The sequence below is a fragment of the Scyliorhinus torazame genome, chromosome 5 (genome assembly GCF_047496885.1).
Source record: "Scyliorhinus torazame isolate Kashiwa2021f chromosome 5, sScyTor2.1, whole genome shotgun sequence".
NCBI lineage: Eukaryota > Metazoa > Chordata > Chondrichthyes > Carcharhiniformes > Scyliorhinidae > Scyliorhinus > Scyliorhinus torazame.
The window spans coordinates 211,077,653-211,103,705 of record NC_092711.1 but is presented as its reverse complement, the minus strand read 5'-3'; the positions used below and the strand labels follow the sequence as shown (position 1 = coordinate 211,103,705).

Below are 26,053 nucleotides of genomic sequence, written 5' to 3'. Positions count from 1 at the left end.
GACTGAAACTATTGTCCATTTTTCTCTCCCATTCAGTCTGACAGACTGAAGAATGAGCAGACGGTCTCTATACTTTACCCAATAGACGTTCAGACAGTACCTTTGGGAGTCCTGCTGCATGTTTCATCTGCGCCCCACCAGCTGAAGCAGTCTGCCCACGGCAGGGGGGATTGGAAAGAGGCGAACAAGCAGTACAGGCTGTAGGCGATGATGCAGCAGTAGGAAATGTTGATAATTGCAATCAGAATGACCATAGTAATCCCCACGCCTTAAAATAAAACAAAGAACAGAAGGCGAGATTGGGAATTATTCATTTGAAATAAACTGACTCCGCTGTTCAGACAAACCAATTGTACTTTTTGCTGTAATTGAGCACCATGGAGACCATAAGGCATAGGAGCAGAAGGATGCCATTCGGCCCATCAGTTCTTATTAACTCAATTAACAATTGATATTACAAAACCCTTCCCGCCCTCCCCTCTTCCTTCCCTTCCTTCTTTCCTCCCTCCCTCCTCTTCCCCTTCTCCCCTCCCTCTCCTTTATAAATCTACGGAACCATTGTGTTTCAGTGAGAAAATACATTTTATTGTAAGAAATTAGCTGCAGTGATTAGGTTGAGCCACATTTACAAGGAGCGTGCAGTGTGATTGATCTTTAATGTTCAATAAAAGTAATTTTAATAATTAATTCAACCCTCATTCGAGTTCTGCTGGTCTGAGGAAATCACATGAATAAATGTTTAAAAAACATAAACCACGGAAAAATCTACGGAATTAAGAATAAAAATAAGAATAAACTCGGTTTGTTCTCACTGGAACGACGGAGGTTGAGGGGAGACCTGATAGAGGTATACAAAATTATGAGGGGCATAGACAGAGTGGATAGTCAGAGGCTTTTCCCCCGGGGTTGAGGGGTCAATTACTAGGGGGCATAGGTTTAAGGTGCGAGGGGCAAGGTTTAGAGTAGATGTACGAGGCAGGTTTTTTACACAAGTGAGTAGTGGGTGCCTGGAACTCGCTACCGGAGGAGGTGGTGGAAGCAGGGCCGATAGTGACATTTAAGGGGCATCTTGACAAATACATGAATAGGATGGGAATAGAGGGATACGGAACCAGGAAGTGTAGAAGATTGTAGTTTCGTCGGGCAGCATGGTCGGCACGGGCTTGGAGGGCCGAAGGGCCTGTTCCTGTGCTGTACTTTTTTTGTTCTTTGTTCTTTGTAGAAGGAGGCCATTTGATCCATTGCGTCTGCACTGGCCCTTGGAAAGAGCACCCTACTTAAGCCCGCAACTCCTACCCTATTCCAGTAACCCTACCTAACCTTTTGGACACTAAGGGGCAATTTATCATGGCCAATCCACCTAACCTGCACATCTTTGGACTGTGGGAGGAAAGCGGAGCACCCGGATAAACCCACGCAGACACATGGAGGAAGTGCAAACTCCACACAGGCAGTCACCTGAGGCTGGAATTGAACCAGGGTCCCCGGTGCTGTGAGGCAACAATGCTAACCACTGTGCCACTGTGCCGCCCTTTGGGGGAGGGACGGACAGTTTGACAGAGCATTTAAAGGCTCGTTGTCCTCGGGCAGCCAATCGTGGTGCCAACAGCCGCGATTGAAAAATCCCGACCGTAGATGTCAAGAAGGAGGATTTTACAAGTGAGAAATGGATCATTGGCTTTAACCTTCAGAGGAAAGAGATTGAAGGCAGAATTTTACCATCTTTTGGCAAAGGGTCACCTCAGGCAGGAAAAGTGCACCCTGCCGGCTGTGCTGCCGGATTTCAAGCACTTTGCCAAAATAAGGGGCGCGTTTCATAATGTCACACTTGCACCCCGATTTTACAAAGGGGAGGCACCCCCACCCCCTACCCCTCCCCCAGCAAATCCTCCCTCCTCACACCACGGAACCGCCCCAGCACCTCCGTCATGGAACCGCCCCTCTGGAATCCGATGCCCACGACTGCTCATGTGCACTGCCATGGGCACTAGCCCCTGGGCTGGCCCAGGCATGACCCTCTCACCTCTAGGGGCTGTACGCACCAATGCGCCTCTGGTGGATCCTGCTCACCAGGTACACATCGTGGAGGACCTGCCATGGTCCTCACACTGATCTGAATGGACATTTTAACATCAGGTGTAAAGTGCTGCTTTACGTATTTGAACTGACGAAAATTGTGATCCCCACTTTTAAAGCCGGGATTCCCGTATAGCATTGGTCGGGCTGGTGACAATCAACCGAGGAAATACCGTTGGCGTAAAAGCCGTTTTGGGACTCGCGTTTGATTCTTGCTCCCCGTCGCCTTTCTGACCCTCAAACAAACAGGAGTGGAAAATCCATCCTCTCAGAATCTGTTCATGATCCTGGAATATTTTCAGGGACACGAGTTGCTGATTACTTGTCACAGAATATTTTGCAGTCATAGTTTCGCTCACTGGGTAAAGGTTCGACCTGGACTCCCAATGCAGAACATGGTGAGAGGGGAGCACATATCGGTCAGATGTAAGAACCTGAATCATTTTCTGTTCATTAAAAGTATTGGATTGAACATTGTGCAGGCCACAGATCAGGGACACTGACCTTCATACTTGAATTATTGATATCCACTCCAGTTCGTGTGTGACTCGGAGATGGGAGACATTCAATCTCCAGTCAACCGGTGGCCTCAATATTGAAAGTTTTCCCATTCAGTAATGCGGGTCCAGGAGTTACATTAAATGACTGACTGGCAGCTCAACATGGCTGCAGGGGGATACACTTTGCAAGTTTGTAGTTGATGCAATGACAGGGTTTTTGTGATTTGTGAATTTTCAGTTGTTTTGGGGGAAAGGTTGCCTGAACAATGTCTGGCTTGTGAATGGTTGAAGGATTTCCCTCATACACTGTGACAGTGGCCTGCAGCTTCCACCTGATTGTGCGGTTGTCATCTATGCAGTTTGTCCAGTATCAGCGTGATCCCTGTGAAGAATTGTGGAGTTTCACAGCGAAGTACTTTCAGCACAATTTGAGTTTCCGTGATCTTCGGCCTTAGTTTGAAAAGAATCCTGTTTGAAATAGGCCCTGTCCACAGATATAACCCTGCCCACAGGGTGAATTAATCACCACTGAGATGTTTTGATCATTTACAGGGCTAGGGGAAGGTCTAAAATTTATTCAAGATCTTTGGTGGCTGGAGATAATACCAGGTAGACTTCAGCACAGGTATGAAAGTTGTCGGATTCGCTGGGGTCGGGATTGACACTCGAGAGGCTGACAAGCTGCAGCTGCATATTTACACTCCGCTAACACTCATCCCAGCGAACAAGATGGCAGCATGGAGAGCGGCACCCCGGTTTGCACAAGCGGAGCTAGAGACCTTGCTGGGTGCCAAGGAGGAGAGGCAGGCCACCCTGTACCCCAGGGTGAGAAGGAGGCTGGCACCTTCCGCCATATACTGGGCATGGTTGCAGGTGACAAGGAGGCAGAAGGCTTGAGTGCTCTAGGCCCCACCGCCTGGAACAGCCAGCAGTGCCGGAAGAAGCATTATGGCCTCCTCAGAGCGGCAAATGTGAGGAGGCAGCACTAACCCCCATCCCACACACCCGTATCCCACCCGCTACCCAGAGGGCAACCGGGCAGTGTGCCGCTCCCCATCCTCCACCACTTTCCAGCACCTCTACCGCCCATCATGGCCGGATACCCTGGCCACGAAGGCAACCGGCTACTCACCCTCTGCTGCATGTGTTCGACTATCTAACACTGTGCGCTTTCTGTCTTCCCTCCCAGGAGAAGTTGGCGCGCAACCGTCGGGAGAGAGAAAAGACTGGAGGGGGACTGCCGGATCTGCGGCCCCTCACCACAGTGGAGCAGTGGGCACTGGACCTGGATGGTAAGCCTGTAGAGAGGACTAGTCGCCAAGGTGGAGGTCGGCATTGGGCGAGCAAGTGAGCTGGATTCCCCAAGGCACATGTGGCATGTCCCCCACTGTCATGATATTCAGATAAACATCATGGTGCAAACACACATACACACTGATGGACTGATCAACGGACCAATCAATACACACGCAACATCACAGCCAATCACAAGCAAGAGCAGACACACTATAAAACGGGGAACATGACACTTCCGATTCATTCCATCAGGAGAGCGCTCAGGGCACAGAGCTCACAACAAACCACTCAGACATTCACCATGTGCTGAGTGCCTCTCCAAGATAGTGTTAGGGCTGGGTCCACAGGTTAGAGGGTAATGAACGAACCACAGTAACCAGTTTACAAATGTTAATAATTGTTCGTAATAAAAATGAGTTGTACCTTCCGCAACCGTGTTGGTTCGTCTGTGTAGCAGAGCACCCAACACGACACCCACACCACCCACCATCCACCACCCCCACCCTCCTCACCACCACACACCATCCCCAAACCACCCCCACATCGCACCCTCACCATCCACCACCCCCACCCTCCTCACCACCACACGCATCCCCCACACCACCCACACATCATCCCCTCACCACCGCCCACCATCCACCACCCCCACCCTCCTCACCACCACACGCCACTCCCACACCACCCCCACATCACCCCCTCACCACCCCCACACCACACCCTCACCAGCACCCACCATCCACCCCCTACCCTCCTCACCACCCCACATTACACCCTCACCACCATCCACCACCCCCACCCTCCTCACCACCACCCCCACCCTCCTCACCACCACACGCCACTCCCACACCGCCCCCACATCACCCCCTCACCACCCCCACACCACCCCCTCACCAGAACCCACCATCCACCAACCCCCACCCTCCTCACCACCCCCACACTATCCCGTCCCCAGCACCCACCATCCACCCCCACCCTCCTCACCACCCCCACATTGCACCCTCACCACCACCCACCCTCCACCAACCCCCACCCTCCTCACCACCACATGCCACCCCCGAACCACCACCTACCACATCTCACTATTGTTCACAAACCCCCACCAGCCTCCCCACAACCACCCACCCCACACCTCCCCACACCACCCCTCACCGCCCCCTCATCAAACCAATACCACCACCCTAACGCGCGATCCAATCATGCACCACGTCTTGTGCCTTGCAGGATTAGCTGCCGATAAGGTGGGTCTTTCTGGCGTCCTCCGCCCCCCTGACACATCTGTCTCCAACATCCTCCACCATCCCAGAGACACTCAATTCCTTTGGGTACTTTAGCGAAGAGGCTCCTGGGGCATCACCTGGTGCATCACGACACGCATGCTGCAATCCATCAGGTGGAGTTCGTAATGTTCTTCTCGGATGGCCTGATTTTTTGTAACTAAAGCTACCAATGATTTATTGACACTAACTGTGGGTCAACTATATACATAACAACAAATGAATAACAGTATGAACATGTTCAAAACTATTTCACTTCCCAGCTCCCTGGCTCTAACATTCACTTGTATAATATTGAGACTCCGAGTGGTCAGTCGGTGAATTACAACACAATCATGATATCATTACAGAGGTGGAAACCCCCGCAGTGGCAGATGGTCGGAGGGCAGCCCGACCCCTGGGACTAGCCGGCATCCAGACAGGTTTCGGGCTTTTGGAATGGGCGGTCCCATCCATAGTGGAGATACAGTCATAGGGCCAGGGAATGCATAGGGGTGTGTCGGCAACTATCCAGCGCCTGCAGGTGCAGTTGGAGGAGTCCAACCACCTGCAGGGAGAGAACGCGATGCCCATCATGTGTGCCATCCAGACCAACACCACACGGTGGCATCCGTGGTAGAGGCCTTGGGTGCAAATGTATTTGCCATGAGTCAGGTTGTCCAAGGCCTGGGGAATTCTATGCGGGTGGGGACTGAGGCAAAGGGCAGGGCTGCCTGATCACCAGCAGCCATGTACCTTGGGCCACCTGGATATTGTAGTGGAGCCCCAGAGCTTGGCCCAATTTCAGCGGGTCATGACTGAGGGAATCAACGGCATTACCTGGGCACTGGCTGACCTGGGCCAGGCACAGAAGGAGATGGCACAGTCAAGGGGTGATGTGGTACAGTGCCAGAGGGATGTGGCCACTCCCTGTCCTCCATTACCTTGAGAATTAAGGCCCTAGTCGAGTTGAAAGTGGGTCTCCAGGACTAGCAGCACCAGGTGGCGGGGCAGTCTCAGAGGTGTCATGTTGGGCGTTCCGATACAAGAATGATCCAACACGGTTGTAGATGGTACAACTCTGTTTTATTGTCTTAAACAATAACAACTACTAACTGCTGGCTGAGGTTCATGCTTCACCAGCTAACCTGTGGACCCAGCCCTATCATTATCTTGGTGAGGCACTCAGCACATGGTCTATGTCCGAGTGGCATGCTGTGAGCTCTGTGCTCTGAGCTATTTCCTGGTAGAATTTAGAGGGCAGCACGGTAGCATTGTGGATAGCACAAATGCTTCACAGCTCCAGGGTCCCAGGTTTGATTCCGGCTTGGGTCACTGTCTGTGCGGAGTCTGCACATCCTCCCCGTGTGTGCGTGGGTTTCCTCCGGGTGCTCCGGTTTCCTCCCACAGTCCAAAGATGTGTGGGTTAGGTGGATTGGCCATGCTAAATTGCCCATAGTGTCCAAAATTGCCCTTGGTGTAGGGTGGGGTTACTGGGTTGTGGGGATAGGGTGGAGGTGTGGACCTTGGGTAGGGTGCTCTTTCCAAGAGCCAGTGCAGACTCGATGGGCCGAATGGCCTCCTTCTGCACTGTAAATTCTATGATATCTATGAATGATGGTAGAATGAACGGGAACTGTGGTGCTCCCTGTTTTATAGTGCATGTGCTCTCACTGGTGATTGGCTGCGATGTGTGTGTGTTGGTTGGTCCAACTACCTGTCCATCAGTGTGTGTGTGATTGCATCATTATATGCTAATGTGGATATCATGCCAAGAGGTTAGCTCCGCGGGCACCCCTGTCCCAAGGAGTAGCCTGGGGGCCATCAGGCACCCCGAGGGAAGAGGATGTGATGGGCACCGTGCCAATGACAGCTGCAGGGGAGGTGCTTGAGCACCACAGTGCCTTGGACACCCCCCTCCCCCCAATCCTTGGTGCATCAGATGGGCAGGGGGCAGAACAGGGAGGCATTTGGGACCACAAGCAGCACATAGGCCCATCCAGGCCCAGTTGCTCCAGAAGATGGCAATCAAAGAGGACCAGGCCACAGGGTAGGAATCGCAGCCGACCGCCTCCATTCCTCATGTACCGCCTGGGGATCCACCTAGGCTTAGCGTTCAGGCCGGAAAGGCCTGAGAATTAGATACCAGTTACGTTGGCATGGGTATAGCGTTAGGGGTGAGGGCACAAACCTTTCAAGTCAGTAATAAACTTACACCTTCTTCAAAGTAGTTTTACTGTACTCACTGCTCACAATGTAGCCTCCTCTACATTAAGAGGCTAAACGCAGATCAGCTGACCATTGGCGGAACGTCTTAATTCAGTCTGTAAGCACAACCCTGGCCTGTCACTTGCCATTTCAATTCACTCCCTGGCTACTGTTCCCACATTGCTGTCTTTGGCTGCTGCAATGTTCCAGTGAAACTGAAACTGGAAATCTTCCGATTCGGCACTTTGCGGTAACGATGAGTTCAACAACGTCAGACCTTCAACTCTGTCCACCATTTTGACTTTTATTCCCCAACCCCTCCCCCACAGGGTCAGTCTTAGACTTGTTTTGCTGTTTTTTGTTCTGACTCTTATTCGTCTTTAAACACATTCTGCTATCTGACCTTTATGCCGCTATTAGCAGGTTTTTTAGCCTTGAACGCAACCATTAACACTCCCTTTGACACCTCTCCTGTGTTCCCGCCTATCCCTCATCTTCTATTCTGCTCTGTCTTGCTCGAGTTCCCAATTGATGCAGTTATACTTGAATTAGAATGTTGTGGAGATGCCGGCGTTGGACTTGGGTGGGCACAATAAGGAGTCTTACAACACTAGGTTAAAGTTCTGTTGGATTTTAATCTGGTGTTGTAAGACTTCTTACTGTTTTAAAATGCGTAAATGCTTTCAAACCCGTCAATCCAGTATCTGTAATTCAATTCAGAACTCAGTGCAGTCATGCAGTCGGAGACTTTAGTGTGGAAACTGAGAGCAAATATGTCCGAGGAACTTTGGACTTCAATGAACAGGATTAGTCTGCTTTTAAACAGCGGAACGACTGCCGTCTGATTTTGGAAGAGTCATGATCTGGTGAGTAGCTGATTCATCTTCATCCCAGAAGCAGTGTAAAGTTTGAAGACTTTTAGACAAAAATGTCTTTGTTCAGGTTCAGATCCGAACGCTGAGCAAGTGGAAGAATCGCTCATCATTGTCCAAAACTGGACATGGGGGACTTGGCTTTATCTGAATTCTCTCAGAATGTCCACCAAACACAGTCTCCAGAGGACACGGTGAGTAATTTTATCAAAACGAGACATTGAACTCATGTAAAACTCTGAGAGGTGCTGATGATTTAGGGATTTTGGTTGTTGTGAATTGTGGGGTTCCGGGTGTTTCCAGGTTACCAAGTGATTGTTGTTAAAGGGAGAACAACACAATGCTTTTATGGAGGATGAAAACTGTACTTTTTGCTTGAGTTCTAGTCTAATCTTGGGTCATCCATTTTCTCTCTTTTCCCCCCAGGCTGTAACCAATGAAGATGTGGGTGAAAGTGACGAGAATGTGGAGCGAGGCAACTGGTCCTCGAAGGCTGACTACTTGCTCTCGGTGATCGGCTGTGCTGTGGGTCTGGGAAATGTCTGGAGATTCCCTTACCTGGCTTACAGAAATGGAGGAGGTACAGGAGAAAAATATGAAACACAGGGGAGAGAAAGACAGAAATATAGGGAATAATTAATTAATTATTTTTTTAATTAAAAAAAATATTTTTATTGTTATTTTCAATTTATACACAGTAAGACTTAACATTTAATATTTACAGTATGTCTGGTTCTTATATACATATTTATATTGTCTGTCTTGGTGTGTCTTCCTCACCTCCTTCCCTTCTCCCTTCCCCCTGGCCCCTCTTTGGTATCCCCCTTTTTTGCTCAGGGTGTACTGTACCCGGCTCCTTTTCTCCCCTTTCCCCCCTTCCCTTTATGATTTCTGCTGCCTGCCTTGCGGGTTTTGGGGGGCTTCCGCACCCTCCCCCTCCCTCCGTGCTTCTCCCTGTAGTTCCCCTGAGTTCCCTCCATGTTGTTATCCACCTGAACCGAGCTGGGACCAGTGTTCTGGCGAAAAGAGTAAATGGAGTAGTCAATAGGACTTTAAACTAAAGATTGGGGGGGAAGGGAAAGTCAGGGAACCAAGAGGTGAAGTAATCAGTGGGAAGCGTAGCTGCTTAGGAATACAAAAAAGCACGAAAAGACAGAACTCAGGAGAGGTTACAATAGTCCCCATCCCACAAAATATGACACAGTGTATGGAAAGGCTCAGTAAACCAAGGTGCACCACACTAAGAAAACAAAAAGGAACGGTCAATAGAGAATTAAAGGTGCTATATTTAAATGCGCGCTGTGGTAGTATGTATTGGGGGTCATGTGGGACTGGAAGCCCTAATGTCATTGGCTGACAGATCCCGGGTCCTGGTTGGCCGTTGACCTCTAGCTCCGCCCTGAAGGCGGAGTATAAGAAGCCGGAGTCTTCCCCCGCAGGCCAGTTTACTATCGAGTTGCGGGGGAACAGACACGCTTAATAAAGCCTCATCGACTTCACTCTATTCGTCTCACGGCGTCTTTGTTCGCTACACGCGCAGTGTACGGAACACGGTAGATAAGCTTGTGGCCCAGATTGTGACTGGCAGGCATGATGTGGTAGGCATCACAGAGACATGGTTGCAGGGGGTTCATGACTGGCATTTAAACATCCAGGGATTCACAACCTATCGAAAAGACAGAGAGGTGGGCAGAGGGGGCAGGGTTGCCTTGTTAATTAGGAATGAAATTAAATCAATAGCACTAAACGACATGGGGTCGGATGATGTGGAGTCTGTGTGGGTAGAGTTGAGGAACCACAAAGGCAAAAAAACCATAATGGGAGTTATGTACAGGCCTCCTAACAGTGGTCAGGACAAGGGGCACAAGATGCACCACAAAATAGAAAGTGCATGTCAGAAAGGCAAGGTCACAGTGATCATGGGGGACTTCAATATGCAGGTGGACTGGGTAAATAATGCTGCCAGTGGACCCAAGGAAAGGGAATTCATTGAATGTTTACAGGAGGGCTTTTTGGAACAGCTTGTGATGGAGCCCACGAGGGAACAGGCCATTCTGGACTTAGTGTTATGTAATGAGCCAGACTTGATTAAAGATCTTAAAGTAAGGGAGCACTTAGGAGGCAGTGATCATAATATGGTAGAATTCAATCTCCAATTTGAAAGAAAGAAGGTAGAATCAGATGTAAAGGTGTTACAGTTAAATAAAGGTAACTACAGGGGCATGAGGGAGGAACTGACGAAAATCGACTGGGGGCAGAGCCTAGTGGGAAAGACAGTAGAACAGCAATGGCAGGAGTTTCTGGGAGTAATTGAGGACACAGTGCAGAGGTTCATCCCAAAGAAAAGAAAGGTTATCAGAGGGGGGATTAGGCAGCCATGGCTGACAAAGGAAGTTAGGGAGTGCATCAAAGCAAAAGAGAGAGCCTATAATGTGGCAAAGAGTAGTGGGAAGTCAGAAGATTGGGAAGGCTACAAAAACAAACAGAGGATAACAAAGAGAGAGATAAGGAAAGAGAGGATCAAATTTGAAGGTAGGTTAGCCAGTAACATTAGGAATGATAGTAAAAGTTTCTTTAAATACATTAAAAACAAACAGGAGGCAAAAGTTGACATTGGGCCGCTCCAAAATGACGCTGGTAATTTTGTGATGGGAGACATGGAAATAGCCGAGGAACTGAATAAGTACTTTGCGTCAGTCTTCACAGTAGAAGACATGAGTAATATCCCAACAATTCCGGAGAGTCAGGGGACAGAGTTGAATATGGTTGCCATCACAAAGGAGAAAGTACTAGAGAAACTAAGAGGTCTAAAAATTGACAAATCTCCGGGCCCAGATGGGCTACATCCTAGAGTTCTAAAGGAGATAGCTGAAGAAATAGTGGAGTCGTTGGTGATGATGTTTCAACAGTCACTGGAGTCAGGGAAAGTACCAGAGGATTGGAAAATCGCTGTTGTAACCCCCCTGTTCAAGAAGGGAACAAGGAAAAAGATGGAAAATTATAGGCCAATTAGCCTGACCTCGGTTGTTGGCAAGATTCTAGAATCCATTATTAAGGATGAGATTTCTAAATTCTTGGAAGTGCAGGGTCGGATTAGGACAAGTCAGCATGGATTTAGTAAGGGGACGTCGTGCCTGACAAACCTGTTAGAGTTCTTTGAAGAGATAACAAATAGGTTAGACCAAGGAGAGCCAATGGATGTTATCTATCTTGACTTCCAAAAGGCCTTTGATAAGGTGCCTCACGGGAGACTGCTGAGTAAAGCAAGGGCCCATGGTATTCGAGGCAAGGTACAAACATGGATTGACGATTGGCTGTCAGGCAGAAGGCAGAGAGTTGGGATAAAAGGTAATTTTTCGGAATGGCAACCGGTGATGAGTGGTGTCCCGCAGGGTTCAGTGTTGGGACCACAGCTGTTCTCTTTATATATTAACGATCTAGATAACGGGACTGAGGGCATTCTGGCTAAGTTTGCCGATGATACGAAGATAGGTGGAGGGGCAGGTAGTATGGAGGAGGTGGGGAGGCTTCAGAAAGATTTAGACAGTTTAGGAGAGTGGTCCAAGAAATGGCTGATGAAATTCAACGCGGGCAAGTGCGAGGTCTTGCACTTTGGAAAAAGGAATAGAGGCGTGGACTATTTTCTAAACGGTGACAAAATTCATAATGCTGAAGTGCAAAGGGACTTGGGAGTCCTAGTCCAGGATTCTCTAAAGGTAAACTTGCAGGTTGAGTCCGTAATTAAGAAAGCAAATGCAATGTTGTCATTCATCTCAAGAGGCTTGGAATATAAAAGCAGGGATATACTTCTGAAGCTTTATAAAGCATTAGTTAGGCCCCATTTAGAATACTGTGAGCAATTTTGGGCCCCACACCTCAGGAAGGACATACTGGCACTGGAGCGGGTCCAGCGGAGATTCACACGGATGATCCCAGGAATGGTAGACCTAACATACGATGAACATCTGAGGATCCTGGGATTATATTCATTGGAGTTTAGGAGGTTGAGAGGAGATCTGATAGAAACTTACAAGATAATGAATGGCTTAGATAGGGTGGATGTAGGGAAGTTGTCTCCATTAGCAGGGGAGACTAGGACCCAGGGGCACAGCCTTAGAATAAAAGGGAGTCACTTTAGAACAGAGATGAGGAGAAATTTCTTCAGCCAGAGAGTGGTAGGTCTGTGGAATTCATTGCCACAGAGGGCGGTGGAGGCCGGGACATTGAGTGTCTTTAAGACAGAAGTTGATAAATTCTTGATTTCTCGAGGAATTAAGGGCTATGGAGAGAGAGCGGGTAAGTGGAGTTGAAATCAGCCATGATTGAATGGTGGAGTGGACTCGATGGGCCGAATTGCCTTACTTCCACTCCTATGTCTTATGGTCTTATGGTTATGGGCCAGGGTTTAGAGAAACACAAAGTGTATCATGGAGTTCACCTGACCAACAACTTTTACTGGATTGTGGTAGGGGGAGCACATGGCCCACTCTTCAGGTGTGGTACAGCAGAAATGGAAAATTATTTTTAAAAGCAAAGCAATGTTTATTCTATCAACTCAAGTTAACCTTTTTAAAACATACAGTGAACATCTTAGCAACCATCAATTCAAATACAACCCCCCAAAGAATTCAACACTAAGTAATGCTTACGCTATCCTTTTAACATCCAGAAGACTTACAAAAAACATAACCTTTAACAAAAGCACATCAGGTTAAAGTCACTACTGAGAACATTTATAATTCTGAATTCACCAAATGATCAAGAGATAGTCTTTTCATGGCAGAGAGAACAGCAGTACACCTGCTTTGTCTGTCTTCAGCTCCCACACTGAAAAACAAAACCAAAGAAAACACACCCAAGCTTTTCTCAAAGTGAAACTAAAAAGCAAAGCCAGAGCTCAGTTCCACCCACACTCTGATATCACTGCAGTAACATGAGCAGCCAAACATTTCTTAAAGTGACATTCTCATGGCACCTCCCCCAAGAAAAAAAAATAAACCATCAACTTCGAGATGGTTTCGTTTTTCACCTTTTCACTATCCTTTAAGAAATGCACTTTGAATGGTTTCGTATAATCTGGGATGGCTAACACATGAGTAGTGGTTAACACAGCCTTCAGGCCATCAAATGCTTGTTAACACTCCGCTGTCCACTGGAATTTGTTACGCTTCTTCAGCAAGTCCGTCAGTGGAGTGACCACACTGCTGAAATTCGGTACAAATTTCCGGTAGAATCCACTCATACCAAGAGATCGCATTATTTCCCATCGTGTCGAGGGTATCGCAATCTCCCCAATAACTTTTGTTTTCACATCCCGTGGGACCATTCGACCCCGTCCAATTGTATGGCCAAGGCTTTTCAAAATTCACTTTTGGCTAGGTTTATCACCAAACCCGCCTCCTGAAGTCGATCGATGTTTCAAATGTTCTTTCCATGTCTGGTTCAAAATTACCAGATCGTCGATGTATACTGCACAATTGGGTAATCCCGAAACAACTGTGTTAGTTAACCGTTGAAATGTGGCTGTGGTGTTTTTCATGCCAAATGGCATAACTTTGAATTGGTATATACCATCTGGAGTCACATAAGCTGAAATCTCCTTCGCCCTCTCGGATAAAGGTACCTGCCAGTAATGTTTAAGTCAATCCAGTTTGGAAATAAAAGCTGATTGTCCCACTTTCTCAATGCAATCCTCCAAACGTGGGATAGGGTAAGAGTCCATTCTTGTAACTGCATTAACCTTTCCATAGTCCACAAGCAACCATTGTGTACCGTCCGGCTTTGGTACCATCACTATGGGTGAGCTCCATTGGCTGAAACCCACTTCGATTATGCCATTTTTAAGCATACTCTCTGATGTGTTATGTACTCTGGGATAACACAGGTTGCAACTGGATGCAGCTTCAACCAAAAGATACTCCAGACCTTGAAGTTAGTTCAATCTGATGTATTGAACCAGTAGCACAGTTAGCACAGTTCTCTATGAGTTCGACTGTCTGCTAACCTAAGTGTGGTTACTCTGTCTGACTGAACCAGACTAGCTCTTAGCCCCGTGCTGGAGGTGTGATACTGTACATACACCCTGACTCATTCTGTAGATGTTCATCAGTGGAAAGGGGCCAAGTGTAAGTGCCTCGTGCCTTTTATAGTGAGATACCACCCCTGAGTGTCCTGCCTGCTCATTGGTCATGTCCTGTTCTCTGTGTTCATCAGCTGCCTGTCTGTATATCATTATCTGCATGTCTGCATATCATGACGTCTCCCCTTTTTTCTTATGTTTTGTTGGCACATGGGAACATACTTACATCTGGTGGCATATCTAAACATATTTACAAGCGGTGGCATATGTGAACGTATTTACATGTGAAGACAGCTGTCTAATGTGGGAAAACAGAACATAGCAAACAAAACAAATGTTCACAAGTCCAGTCTCTGGGGCTTGCGTCTGATCCTTGTCGACCGCCGGAGAGGTGGTAGTGGGGACGACGGCGCCTTGGCAGTTGGGATGGAAGCCTGACTGGTGGCCTCGTAGTTCGAGGTATCAGAAGGTGGCAAAACAACGGACCGAAACGGAAGAGAAAGCGGTTGCAGGCAGGCAACTTTGCGCAGTGCCCGTCTGTTTCGTCACACAACAGAACCATCAGCCTTGCGTACAACATACGAGCGGGGTGCAGCCTGTCGAACAACGACAGCTGGAGCAGACCAGCCAGGGATACCATGGTATCTTGATTCTGACAGTGTCTGCCGGGATAAGACGGGGGAATCGGTGGCATGAGCATCATAGCCCTGCTTTTGCTGGTTTCGGAGCTGCTGCACCTTCTGCAGCACCGGGAGGTGACCCAGGTTGGGCAAGTGTATGGCTGGAAGTGTCGTCCGCAGGTCCCTGTTCATCAGGAGTTGAGCCGGCGACATGCCAGTGGACAGTGTGGTCGCCCTGTACGCAAGCAGCGCGAGGTAGATGTCAGAAGCAGAATCCGCGGCCTTGCAGATGAGCTGTTTCACAATGTACACCCCTTTTTCAACTTTCCCATTGGACTGCGGATAGTGTGGGCTGGAAGTGACATGTTTGAAATGGTATGACTTGGCAAAGATAGACCTCTCGTGACTGTTGAAGCGCGGGCCATTGTCACTCATGACAGTGAGTGGGATACCATGCCTGGAGAACGTCTCCTTACAGGCCTTGATGACGGTCCGAGATGTGAGGTCTGAGAGCTTCACGACTTCAGGGTAATTGGAGAAATAGTCAATAATCAACACATAGTCCCGACCATTCGCATGAAAGAGGTCGGTGCTAACCTTGGACCACGGGGATGTTTTGTTATGCTCTTGTCGTAGCATAAGCTGCTTCCTTGATGTGCACTCTGACAAAGGAAGGTTCAGACTCGGAGATAGCTTTAACACGTTTATTTAGGGCAGCACGGTAGCATTGTGGATAGCACAAATGCTTCACAGCTCCAGGGTCCCAGGTTCGATTCCGGCTTGGGTCACTGTCTGTGCGGAGTCTGCACATCCTCCCCGTGTGTGCGTGGGTTTCCTCCGGGTGCTCCGGTTTCCTCCCACAGTCCAAAGATGTGCGGGTTAGGTGGATTGGCCATGCTAAATTGCCCATAGTGTCCAAAATTGCCCTTAGTGGTGGGTGGGGTTACTGGGTTATGGGGATAGGGTGGACGTGTGGACCTTGGGTAGGGTGCTCTTTCCAAGAGCCGGTGCAGACTCGATGGGCCGAATGGCCTCCTTCTGCACTGTAAATTCTATGATTCTATAAACTATTAACAATTCTCCTACTTGGATTCGACTCTACTGTTAATCCTGCTATAGCTACTCAGACTGACTAACCAGTCTGCTACAATCCACGTGGTGGGAGTGATGTGTAATCAACCCTGTGTCTGTACTCACTAAGAGTCTCCACTGGAAAGAGACTGAGCATGTATGTTGTGTCCTTTTATATGGGTTGGTGTAATGCCCTCCTGTGGTAGTGTCACCTCTATGTGTATCGTGACTGCCCATTGGTCGTGTCCTATCTGACTGACCTATTGGTTGACTGTCTGTGTGTCATATCTCTGGTGTTCCCCCTAGTGTCTAGCTAGGTGTAGTGTATGTACATTAACCCTTTTGTGTACTTACAGTGATGTTTATCACCATAGGGGTGGTCTCGATTTCATGCTGCTGGAGCCTCTCCTTGCTCTGCGCTGGTGGAAGCATTGACAGGTCGCACAGTTGAGGACCATGTTCGAGATGTCCTGGCTGATCCCGGGCCAGTAGACAGCCTGCCTGGCTCTGCGTCTGCACTTCTCGACGCCCAGGTGTCCCTCATGGATTCGGCGGAGCACCAAGCTCTGGAGACTGAGTGGAATGACAATCCGGTCCAGCTTGAGGAGAATACCATCAATCACCGTTGAGGCCGTAGACATAATCGTGAAACTTGAGAATGCCAGTGAGAAGGCATTCCTTCTCTATTTGCGCATACCTTGTCTCGGTGGGCATCATGGCCCTCGGTGCGTAGGCTACTGGTGCCCAGAATGAAGTGTCATCGCGTTGAAGCAGTACCACAACGATGCCGTCCTGGCTCGCATCTGTCGAGATCTTCGTCTCCCTGTCTGGGTCGAAAATACCAAGACGGGTGCAGTGGTGAGCTTGGCTTTCAGCTCCAACCACTCTGCCTGATGTGCTGCCTTTCACTCAAAGGCTGTGGACTTTTTCACCAGGTTTCGTAGGGCCGTGGTGTGTGAGGCCAGGTTTGGGATGAGCTTGCCCAGAAAATTGACCATGCCCAGGATGCGCAACACTGCCTTCTTGTCTTCAGGGACCTTCATGGCTTCGATGGCCTTGACCTTGTCTGTGTCCGGGCGCATGCCCTGCTGAGAGATCTAGTCACCTAGGAACTTGAGTGTCGACATGCCAAAGCAACATTTGGACTTGTTCAGCTTCAGGCCATTGGCATGGACACGGCGGAATACCTGCTGGAGATGGGAAACATGCTCTTCGGGGGTCGTGGATCATACAATGATGTCGTCCTTGTACACATGAACCTCTTCAATGCCCTCCATCACCTGCTCCATGATGCGATGGAAGATCTCCGATGCCGAGACAATGCCAAACGGTTTGTTGAAGATGCAGAGCCTTCTGCTGGCCTCATCCAGCTGGATTTGCCAAAATCCATGTGACGCATCTAACTGGTGAAAAAACGTGCGTGTGCCATCTCACTGGTGAGTTCCTCCCGCTTCAGGATGGGATAGTGTTCACGCATTATATTCTTATTGAGATCCTTGGGATCAATGCAGATGCGCAGGTCTCCCGAAGGCTTTCTAACACATACCATCGAGCTGACCCAGTCAGTTGGTTCGGTTACCTTGGAGATGATGCCCTGTTGTGGAAGATACTTGAGCTGTGCCTTCAGGCGCTGTCTCAGCGGAGCCGGGACCCGGCGTTGTGCGTGGACCGCTGACTTGGCACCAGGTCATAGCACAATCTTGTATCGATATGGTAGTGTGCCCATCCCGTCGAACACATCCGGATACTGAGCAAGGATGTCGTCAATGCCGGCCTGACGATCCACATTGGAGGGTGTCGTTGTGCACACTCTGCACACTCTCTGCCTCGTGGGTGGCAGGTTTCTCATTTTCAGCTGACTTGTACTGGGCATAGCGATTTTTGGCGTGCTCATGCACTGTGCATGTTTCAATCGCGACTGGCAGAGTCATATGCTTGATTTTCAGTAGCTGCTCTCTCAGAGGATCAGAGTGAACTCCAAAACAATTTGCTCTCTGATCATGGAGTCAGCAATATCACCAAAGTTGCAGGACAGCACTTGCAGGCGGAGGTTTGTTAAGAAGGAGTTGAAAGATTCATCTTTACCTTGTAGACGTTGTTTGAATATATAGCGCTCAAAGACTTCATTGGTGTCCACTTCAAGTGACTGTCAAACTTTTCCAGGATGGTCTGAAACTTTGTCTTGTCCTGGCCTTCGGTGAAGTGAAAAGAATTGAAGAGTTTGATGGCTTGATCACCTGCTGTTGAGAGGAGAAGAGCGATCTTCCTTGCATCAGATGCACACACGAGGTCTGAAGCTTCGATGTACAGCAGAAACTTTTGCTTGAATGTCCGCCAGTTGGCACTGAGATTGCCGGAGGTCCTGAGCTGGTGAGGAGCCTGAATCTTCTCCATGGCGCCGGGGTACATTCGCTGGTCGTCACGGAAGGGACTGAGGTAAACCACCTAGATTAAGCAGTCTCCTGGTAGCATGATGTGTTATGTACTCTGGGATAACACAGGCTGCGACTGGATGCAGCTTTAACCAAAAGATACTCCAGACCTTGAAGTTAGTTCAATCTGATTTATTGAACCAGTAGCACAGTTCTCTATGAGTTCGACTCCCTGCTAACCGAAGTGTGGTTACTCTGTCTGACTAAACCAGACTGGCTCTTAGCCACATGCTGGAGGTGTGATACTGTACATACACCCTGACTCACCCTGTAGATGTTCATCAGTGGAAAGCGGTGGAGCGTGTGTGCCTCGTTCGTGCCTTTTATAGTGAGATACCACCGCAAAGTGTCCTGCCTGCTCATTGGTCATGTCCTGTTCTCTGTGTTCATTAGCTGCCTGTCTGTGCCTGTCTGTATATCATTATTTCCTTTCAATCTGATAAGGTCCACAAAACCTAGCTTTTAAAGGATCACCTGCCACTGGTCACAACACTAAAACTTTATCTCCAATGGCAAAACTACGAACTTTCAATTTCTTGTCCGCTACCCATTTCATCACATTTTGTGCAACTTTTAAATGTTGTCTAGCCAATTCACCTGCTTTATTTAATCGTTCCCTAAAATTTGACACGTAATCCAATAATGTAATTTCCGATTTCTCACTCACCAATTTTTCCTTAATCAATTTAAGTGGTCCTCTTACCTCATGACCAAAAATTAGTTCAAAAGGACTGAATTTGGTTCACGCATTAGGTGCATCCCTAAATGCAAACAGTACGAATGGAATTCCTTTATCCCAATCCTCTGGGTAATCTTGACAATAAGCCCTCAACATTGTCTTTAATGTCTGATGCCACCTTTCTAACGCTGCCTGCGATTCTGGATGGGATGCAGTTGATTTAAATTGTTTTATTCCGAAGCTATCCATAACTTCTTTGAATAACCTCAAGGTAAAATTTGATCCTTGATCTGATTGTATTTCTGTGGGTAGTCCAGATCTAGTAAAGAATTTAAATAACTCTTCCACAATATTTTTAGCTGTAATATTACTTACTGGAATGACCTCTGGACACCTAGTAGACACATCCATTATAGTCAAAAGATATTGACTCCCACTTTTTGTTTTAGGAAGCGGTCCTACACAATCAATTAGGATCCTTGTAAAAGGTTCCTCAAATGCTGGATTGGGTATTCAGGGTGCTGGTTTTATCACTGCTTGAGGTTTCCCTATCATTTGACATGTGTGACATGATTGACAAAATTTAACTACATCTTTATGTAGTCCAGGCCAATAAAAATGTTTTTCTATTTTAGCTTGAGTTTTCCTTATCCCCAAATGACCTCCCACTGGTACCTCATGTGCAACTCGCAACACTTCCTTTCTATACCCTATTGGCAATACTACTTGATGAACTTCTGCCCACTTTTCATCCGCCTGCATATGTAAAGGTCTCCATTTTCTCATCAAGACATCACTTTTACGGTAATAACACTCTGGTATACACTCAGATTCCTTTTCCGTGTATGCTTTCTGATACATCCGGTTTATTTCGACATCTTTCTGTTGTAACTCCGCCAATTTTTCTGAACTAAAAATATCCGCCTCATCCTCCACCTGTTCTTGTTCTTTTTCAGTGATCCGATCAAAAATTGTTTCTGATAATTGCACTTCAACTTCATCTTCACTCTTTGATTTCTCCTCTTGTCTTAACCTGTGACTTTGCGACCTTGCTCCTACACAATCTGGAAAAATCCCAGGATATTCGTCCTTCAACACTTCAGTTGTCTGATTTTCCACTGGCTTAGCAACCACAGTAGGCACCACTCCCATCTGCGATCCAACTATATCATTACCCAAGATAAACTGTATTCCTGGACAAGATGCTTTCTCTATTACTCCTACTACAACTTCACCACTCTTCACTGGACTTTCCAACCTTACCTTATATAATGGAACACTACTCCTCTCACCCTGAACTTCACATATTATCAACCTTTTCTGGCAACATTAATCCCAAACTACATAACTCCTCATCTCTTACCATTAAAGATTGACTAGCTCCTGTATCTCTTAAAATTATGACTTCTTTACTTGCTCCTCCTGATACACATGAGTAAACTTTACCGACACAAGTAAATTATTTAAAGAGATCTGGCACCTTCTTATCAATCACCTCTTGATCAGGCTGTACAATCTTTTGCACCTCCTTCACTTCACTTGGGCTTTCTTTTACCACTTTAACAAACCCCATGGTCTTATCCTGTTTTACCACATCAGCCTTCCCAGTGCTTTTCTTCAACCACCAACACTGTGACTTTACATGGCCTGGTTTATTACAGTGAAAACATTTGAAAATTTTCATTTCTCTTCCACCCTCCTGGATTTCTTCTTTAATCTGAGGTACACTCTCCTTATTATCTCCCTTCAGATCACCTTTACCTTTACCACTTGAGTATTTCTCACGTCCCCAGTTTCTATCCCTCACAGGCTGAAACTGATTTATGAACTAATTCATAATCATCTGCCATTTCTGCTGCTAATCTTACAGTTTTAACCTTCTCCTCTTCCACATGAGTTCTCACTACATCAGGAATTGAACTTTTAAACTCCTCCAAAAGTATAATTTCTCTGAGAGCTTCATACATTTGGTTTATTTAAAGCCCTTATCCACCTAGCAAAATTACTCTGTTTGATCCTTTCAAACTCCATGTATGTTTGACCAGGTTCTTTCTTTAAATTTCTAAACCTGTGTCTGTAGGCTTCAGGCACTAGTTCATATGCACCTAAGATGGATTTTTTCAATTCCTCAAATGACTCAGATATCTCCTCTGATAGTGATGCAAACACTTCACCGGCCCACCTACCAGCTTTGTTTGAATCAGTGATACACACATGTCCATTTCATTTGTTCAGCTACCTTCTCAAATGAAATGAAAAAGGCTTCTACCTCCTTCTCCTCAAACCTTGGCAATGCTTGGACATATTTAAATAGATCCCCACCAAGCCTTCGTATGACGCTCTTTCTCACTATCCTCATCACTATCATCCAACTGTACGTTTCCCTTTATGCCTGCCAATTTTAACTGACTGTCATGTTTCATGGCCATTTTCTGAAGTTCAAATTCTCTCTATTTATCTTTTTCCCTGACCTGTATCTCCCTTTCTCTTTCTTTTTCCTCTTTCTCTCTTTCGTATTCAAGCTGCTTTAATTCTTTCTCATGTTTCATTTGTTTAAGTTGTAACCAAATTTTTGCCATTTCCAATGTGTCAAACTGTATCTCAGGCAATGTTAAATGCTTAGCCACCACCAAAATTACCTCATCATTTCGCATTTTGTCAGGTAATGTTAACTGCAATGTTTTTGTCAAATCCAACAGTCTGCTTTTCATCTCTGTAAGGTACTGCGTGTTACCATCTCCACCCCCAAAAACTTCAATGCCTCTGAAAGAGCCATTGTCCACAACACACTCCCTACTTAAACTAAAATACCACACCTGAAAAGTAACCACAATATGTTCACCCCTCACTGTCTTTAAGTTCACTAAGCCAATCCAATAGATAGACTTTTATCCCCCTCGAGCCCCCAATTTGTTATGGGCCAGGGTTTAGAGAATCCCAAAGTGTATCATGGAGTTCACCTGACCCACAACTTTTAATAGATTGTGGTCTGGGGAGCACACGGCCCACTCTTCAGGTGTGGTACAGCAGAAATGGAAAAGTTTATTTTAAAAGCAAAACAATGTTTATTCTATGATTGCAAGTTAACCTTTTTAAAACATACAGTGAACATCTTAGCAACCATCAATTCAAATACAACCCCAAAGAATACAACACTAAGTAATGCTTACACTGTCCTTTCAACATCCAGAAGACTTACAAAAAACATAATCTTTAACAGAAGCACATTTGGTTAAAGTCATGACTGAGAACATTTATAATTCTGAATTCACCAAATGATCAAGGGATAGTATTTTCATGGCAGAGAGAACAGCAGTAAACCTGCTTTGTCTGGCTTCAGCTCCAACACTGAAAAACGAAACCAAAAAAAACACAGACACACCCAAGGTTTTCTCAAAGTGAAACTAAAAAGCAGAGCCAGAGCTCAGCTCCACCCACAGTCTGACATCCCTGCAGTAACATGAGCAGCAAAACATTTCTTAAAGTGATATTCTCATGACAAAGCTTTCTCCCCCCTCCCTCCAAAGTTCCTGTATGTTCCTGAATGTCTTCTCCAGTCTTTCCAATCTCTCACTGCTTTTTCCCTACTCGTTGTTGGCTTCGAACAGGTCTTGGAACAGGCCGACGAATTGTACCCATGGTTTGAGAAAGCCTTTTTCTATTTGATTGACTCCAGGTGGAGAAATTCCGTCAGGTCAGCCAGCCAGTCTGCTGCTGTGGGTGGTGCTGTTGATTGCCCCTAGTCGTCACATTCCGGCACCTGTTTGGGTACACAGAGGAAGAATTCAGAATGTCCAATTCACCTCACAGCACGTTTTTCGCCCACAATTCGCAACAACCAAAATCCCTTAACATCAGCACCTCTCAGAGTTTAACATGAGTTTAATGTCATGCTTTGATAAAATTACTCACGTGTCCTCTGGAGACTATGTTTGGTGGTCATTCTGTGAGAATTCAGATAAAGCCAAGTCCCCCATGTCCATTTTTGGACAATGATGAACGATTCTTCCACTTGTTCAGGGTTTGGATCTGAACTTTGTGGGAGGAAACCGGAGCACCCGGAGGAAACCCACACAGACCCGGTGAGAACGTGCGAACTCCGCACAGACAGTGACCCAAGCCGGGAATCAAATCTGGACCCTGGCGCTGTGAAGCAAAGTGCTAACCACTGTGTTACCGTCCAGCTCCCTCATGTTAAAGTCCCTGACTGTCAGCGTCCGCCCCCCTCCCCCACTGTCCTATCTCCATTTTTTTTAAGTGGTGTCGAGCATGGCTGGTGGGAACTTGTGATTTCCGCAGATGGGGGCCACGGGGGACATCTCGGTCAGACCAAAATGTTGCCTCATCTGATTCCATGTCCTTAGTGTGGCTACCACCACTGGGCAGGATGTGTATTTCGACGGGGGGAATGGGAGCGCTGCTGTGGCGAGGGCCCGGAGGGTCGTTCCCTTGCAGATGGCCTCGTCCATCCGCACCCATTCCATGGTGGGTTCACAAATCCATCCCCTCACACTCTCTTCCGTATCTGCCCAGTGGTAATATTGTAAGTTTGGTCATGCCAGGCTGCCCTTATCTTTTCTCCTTTGCAGTGTTGATTGGGGACTCTCAGGTTCTTCCCCCTCCACATAAACACCATGATCATTTTGTCTATTATTTGGAAAAAGACCTTGGGGATGAAGATACGTATTGATTTGAACAGGAAGAGGAACCTCGGCTGTACGTTCATTTTGATCACCTGCACCCTTCCTGCCAGGGAGAATGGGAGAGTGTCCCATCTCTGTAGGTCCTTTTTAAAAAAAATTTTAGAGTGCCCAATTCATTTTTTCCAATTGAGGGGCAATTTTAGCGTGGCCAATCCACCTACCCTGCACATATTTGGGTTGTGGGGGGGAAACCCACCCAAACACGGGGAGAATGTGCAAAATCCACACTGACAGTGACCCAGAGCCGGGATAGAACCTGGGACCTCGGCACCGTTCGGCAGCAGTGCTAGCCACTGCACCACCGTGCTGCCCTCTGTAGGTCCTTTTTAACTTCCTCCGCCAGGCTGGTCAGGTTCCACTTGTGGATCGATGTCCAGTCCCGGTCTATTTGGATCCCCAGGTAGCGGAATTTGTTTTGGGCTAGTTTGAACGTGAGTCCCTCAAGCTCTGTCCCTCCCCTGTTTGGGTTCACCGGGAATGCCTTGCACTTGCCCACGTTAAGTTTGTAACCTGAGAAGGGTCAGAACTCTTTCAGGAGCTGCATGATTGCCCTCAGGCCTTCCTGTGGTTCCGAGGCGGAGAGCAGCAGGTCATCCTCACAGACTGAGACTGTGCTCTCTGCCTGCCCTTTGGATGCCCCTCCAGCTTTTTGCGTCTCGCAGAGCAATCGCTAGGGGTTGAATTGCTGTCTTTTTCCTGCGCAATTTCCCTTGAGACTGCCTGCTTTCTCAGCTGGTGAGCCAGTCGGCGGCCAACCTTTTCTCTGTGTTCATAGACGGTCCCCCGTATCTGACGGAGTTGGTGCACTGCTTTCCTCGTGGATAGCAAGTTAAAGTCCATTTGTAGCCTTTTCCTCTCCACCAGCAGCTCTGCGATCGGGGTCTCTGAGTACATTCTGTCGACGTCCAGGATGGAGTGAATCGGCTGTTGCCTGGCCACCCTCTTTTCCCTGTCTCTGCGCACCTTGTAGGCTATAGTTTCCCCTCTGATCACAGCCTTTAGTGCCTGTTCTCTGACTGCATGTATTCCCCTCTCCGCCTTCCCACCTGCTATCCCTGTCCTCGCTCTCCTGTACCCGGTCTTTCTGTTCAGTACGAGGCAGTACAGTCCCGCGGAAACTCATATTCCAGACTATAGACTCTGATTCCTTCTCTTTTCAGCGATCCTCCCCCGACACACCTTCATCGCTGCCGTGCTTGTTCTCTGTCCAGGTTGTTGACCCGCACAAAGACGTTCGCCTCTGCTGGGGTGTTGAAATAATGATCTTTACTCTGGTACGTGACCCAGCGTATAAGGGACATTAAATTTAAATAGAAAGGTTACAGTTTATTGCACTATGCAAATAATATAGGGTTAAAAATGCTGACATAAAGGATCACAAAATCCATCTCATAACTCTGAACTATTTATAAAGTTTTATTTTGGCGTGGGGGGGGGAAGAGGATAAGTCTGATCAAGTTTCACATCAAATTAAAGAGCTACATTGAGAAGATGATATTTTAAATGAATCAGCCTGGGGTGTGTAGAATTAATGGGCGGGATTCTCCGCTCCTGAGACTAAGTGTTGACACCGGGGCAGGATTCATGGAGTTGCATGACAACAAAACTGGCGCTGAACCTGGACCGATTGAGCGACTGTGGAGGGGCTAGCACCGGAGCCACATGGAACACAATCGATTCCAATGAGAAACGGTGTTGGATTTGCCAGGTCTGTGATTGACACTCGAGAGGCTGCAGCCGCAGATACACACTTCACTCCCCACACGCACACTCATCCCAGCCAACAAGAATGGCACTGATTGCGCTGGAGCACACCCATCCCACTAATGGGTAGGCTGAGGCAGAGGGCACCTGAGGGGGATACCCTGGGGGTCACCCGTACAACCTGCGGCCCGAAGTTGACATTAGGCAGTCAGCAGCGTACATAGCTGCATGTGGAGATGGAGCATCACAGAGGCCCAGGAGAGTACTGGGTCAGGCCTGCTAATAATATGCCAATGGCGTTTACTGTACATGCGTTCTGGAACGCATTGATGCGGTTGTTGAGGCACCGGAGAATTGCGATTTGGCGTGAATCCGGCGGCTGCAACATTTCGGCATCAAAATCGATTCTCTGCCCGATTAAGGCATCGGCCAACGGAGAATCCTGCACTTGATTCTTTTTTTGTTTCAATATCTTCTACAGTATTATCATTATGCGGTGTAAAGGGTTGTTATCATGTGGTGTAAATAGAAAGTCCACATCCTCAGCCATTTAGATTATA

At 47.5% G+C, this 26,053-nt stretch overlaps 1 protein-coding gene across 2 annotated transcripts in view; it reads left to right on the top strand.

Annotated features, from left to right (window-relative positions):
* The first annotated feature begins 8,168 nt into the window (after positions 1–8,168).
* Positions 8,169–26,053, top strand: part of LOC140420922 (sodium- and chloride-dependent neutral and basic amino acid transporter B(0+)-like) — a 154,635-nt gene continuing 136,750 nt past the window's right edge. Inside the window, exons 1-2 of one of the 2 annotated variants that reach the window (XM_072505072.1) lie at positions 8,169–8,199; positions 8,632–8,785. Coding sequence is in view for 1 of the 2 variants with exons in the window: in XM_072505071.1 (XP_072361172.1) it covers positions 8,334–8,399; positions 8,632–8,785 (220 nt within the window). In the remaining variant the exon portion in view is untranslated. Of the gene's footprint in view, positions 8,400–8,631; positions 8,786–26,053 lie in introns of both variants that reach the window. The other variant, XM_072505071.1, reaches the window with a different exon arrangement.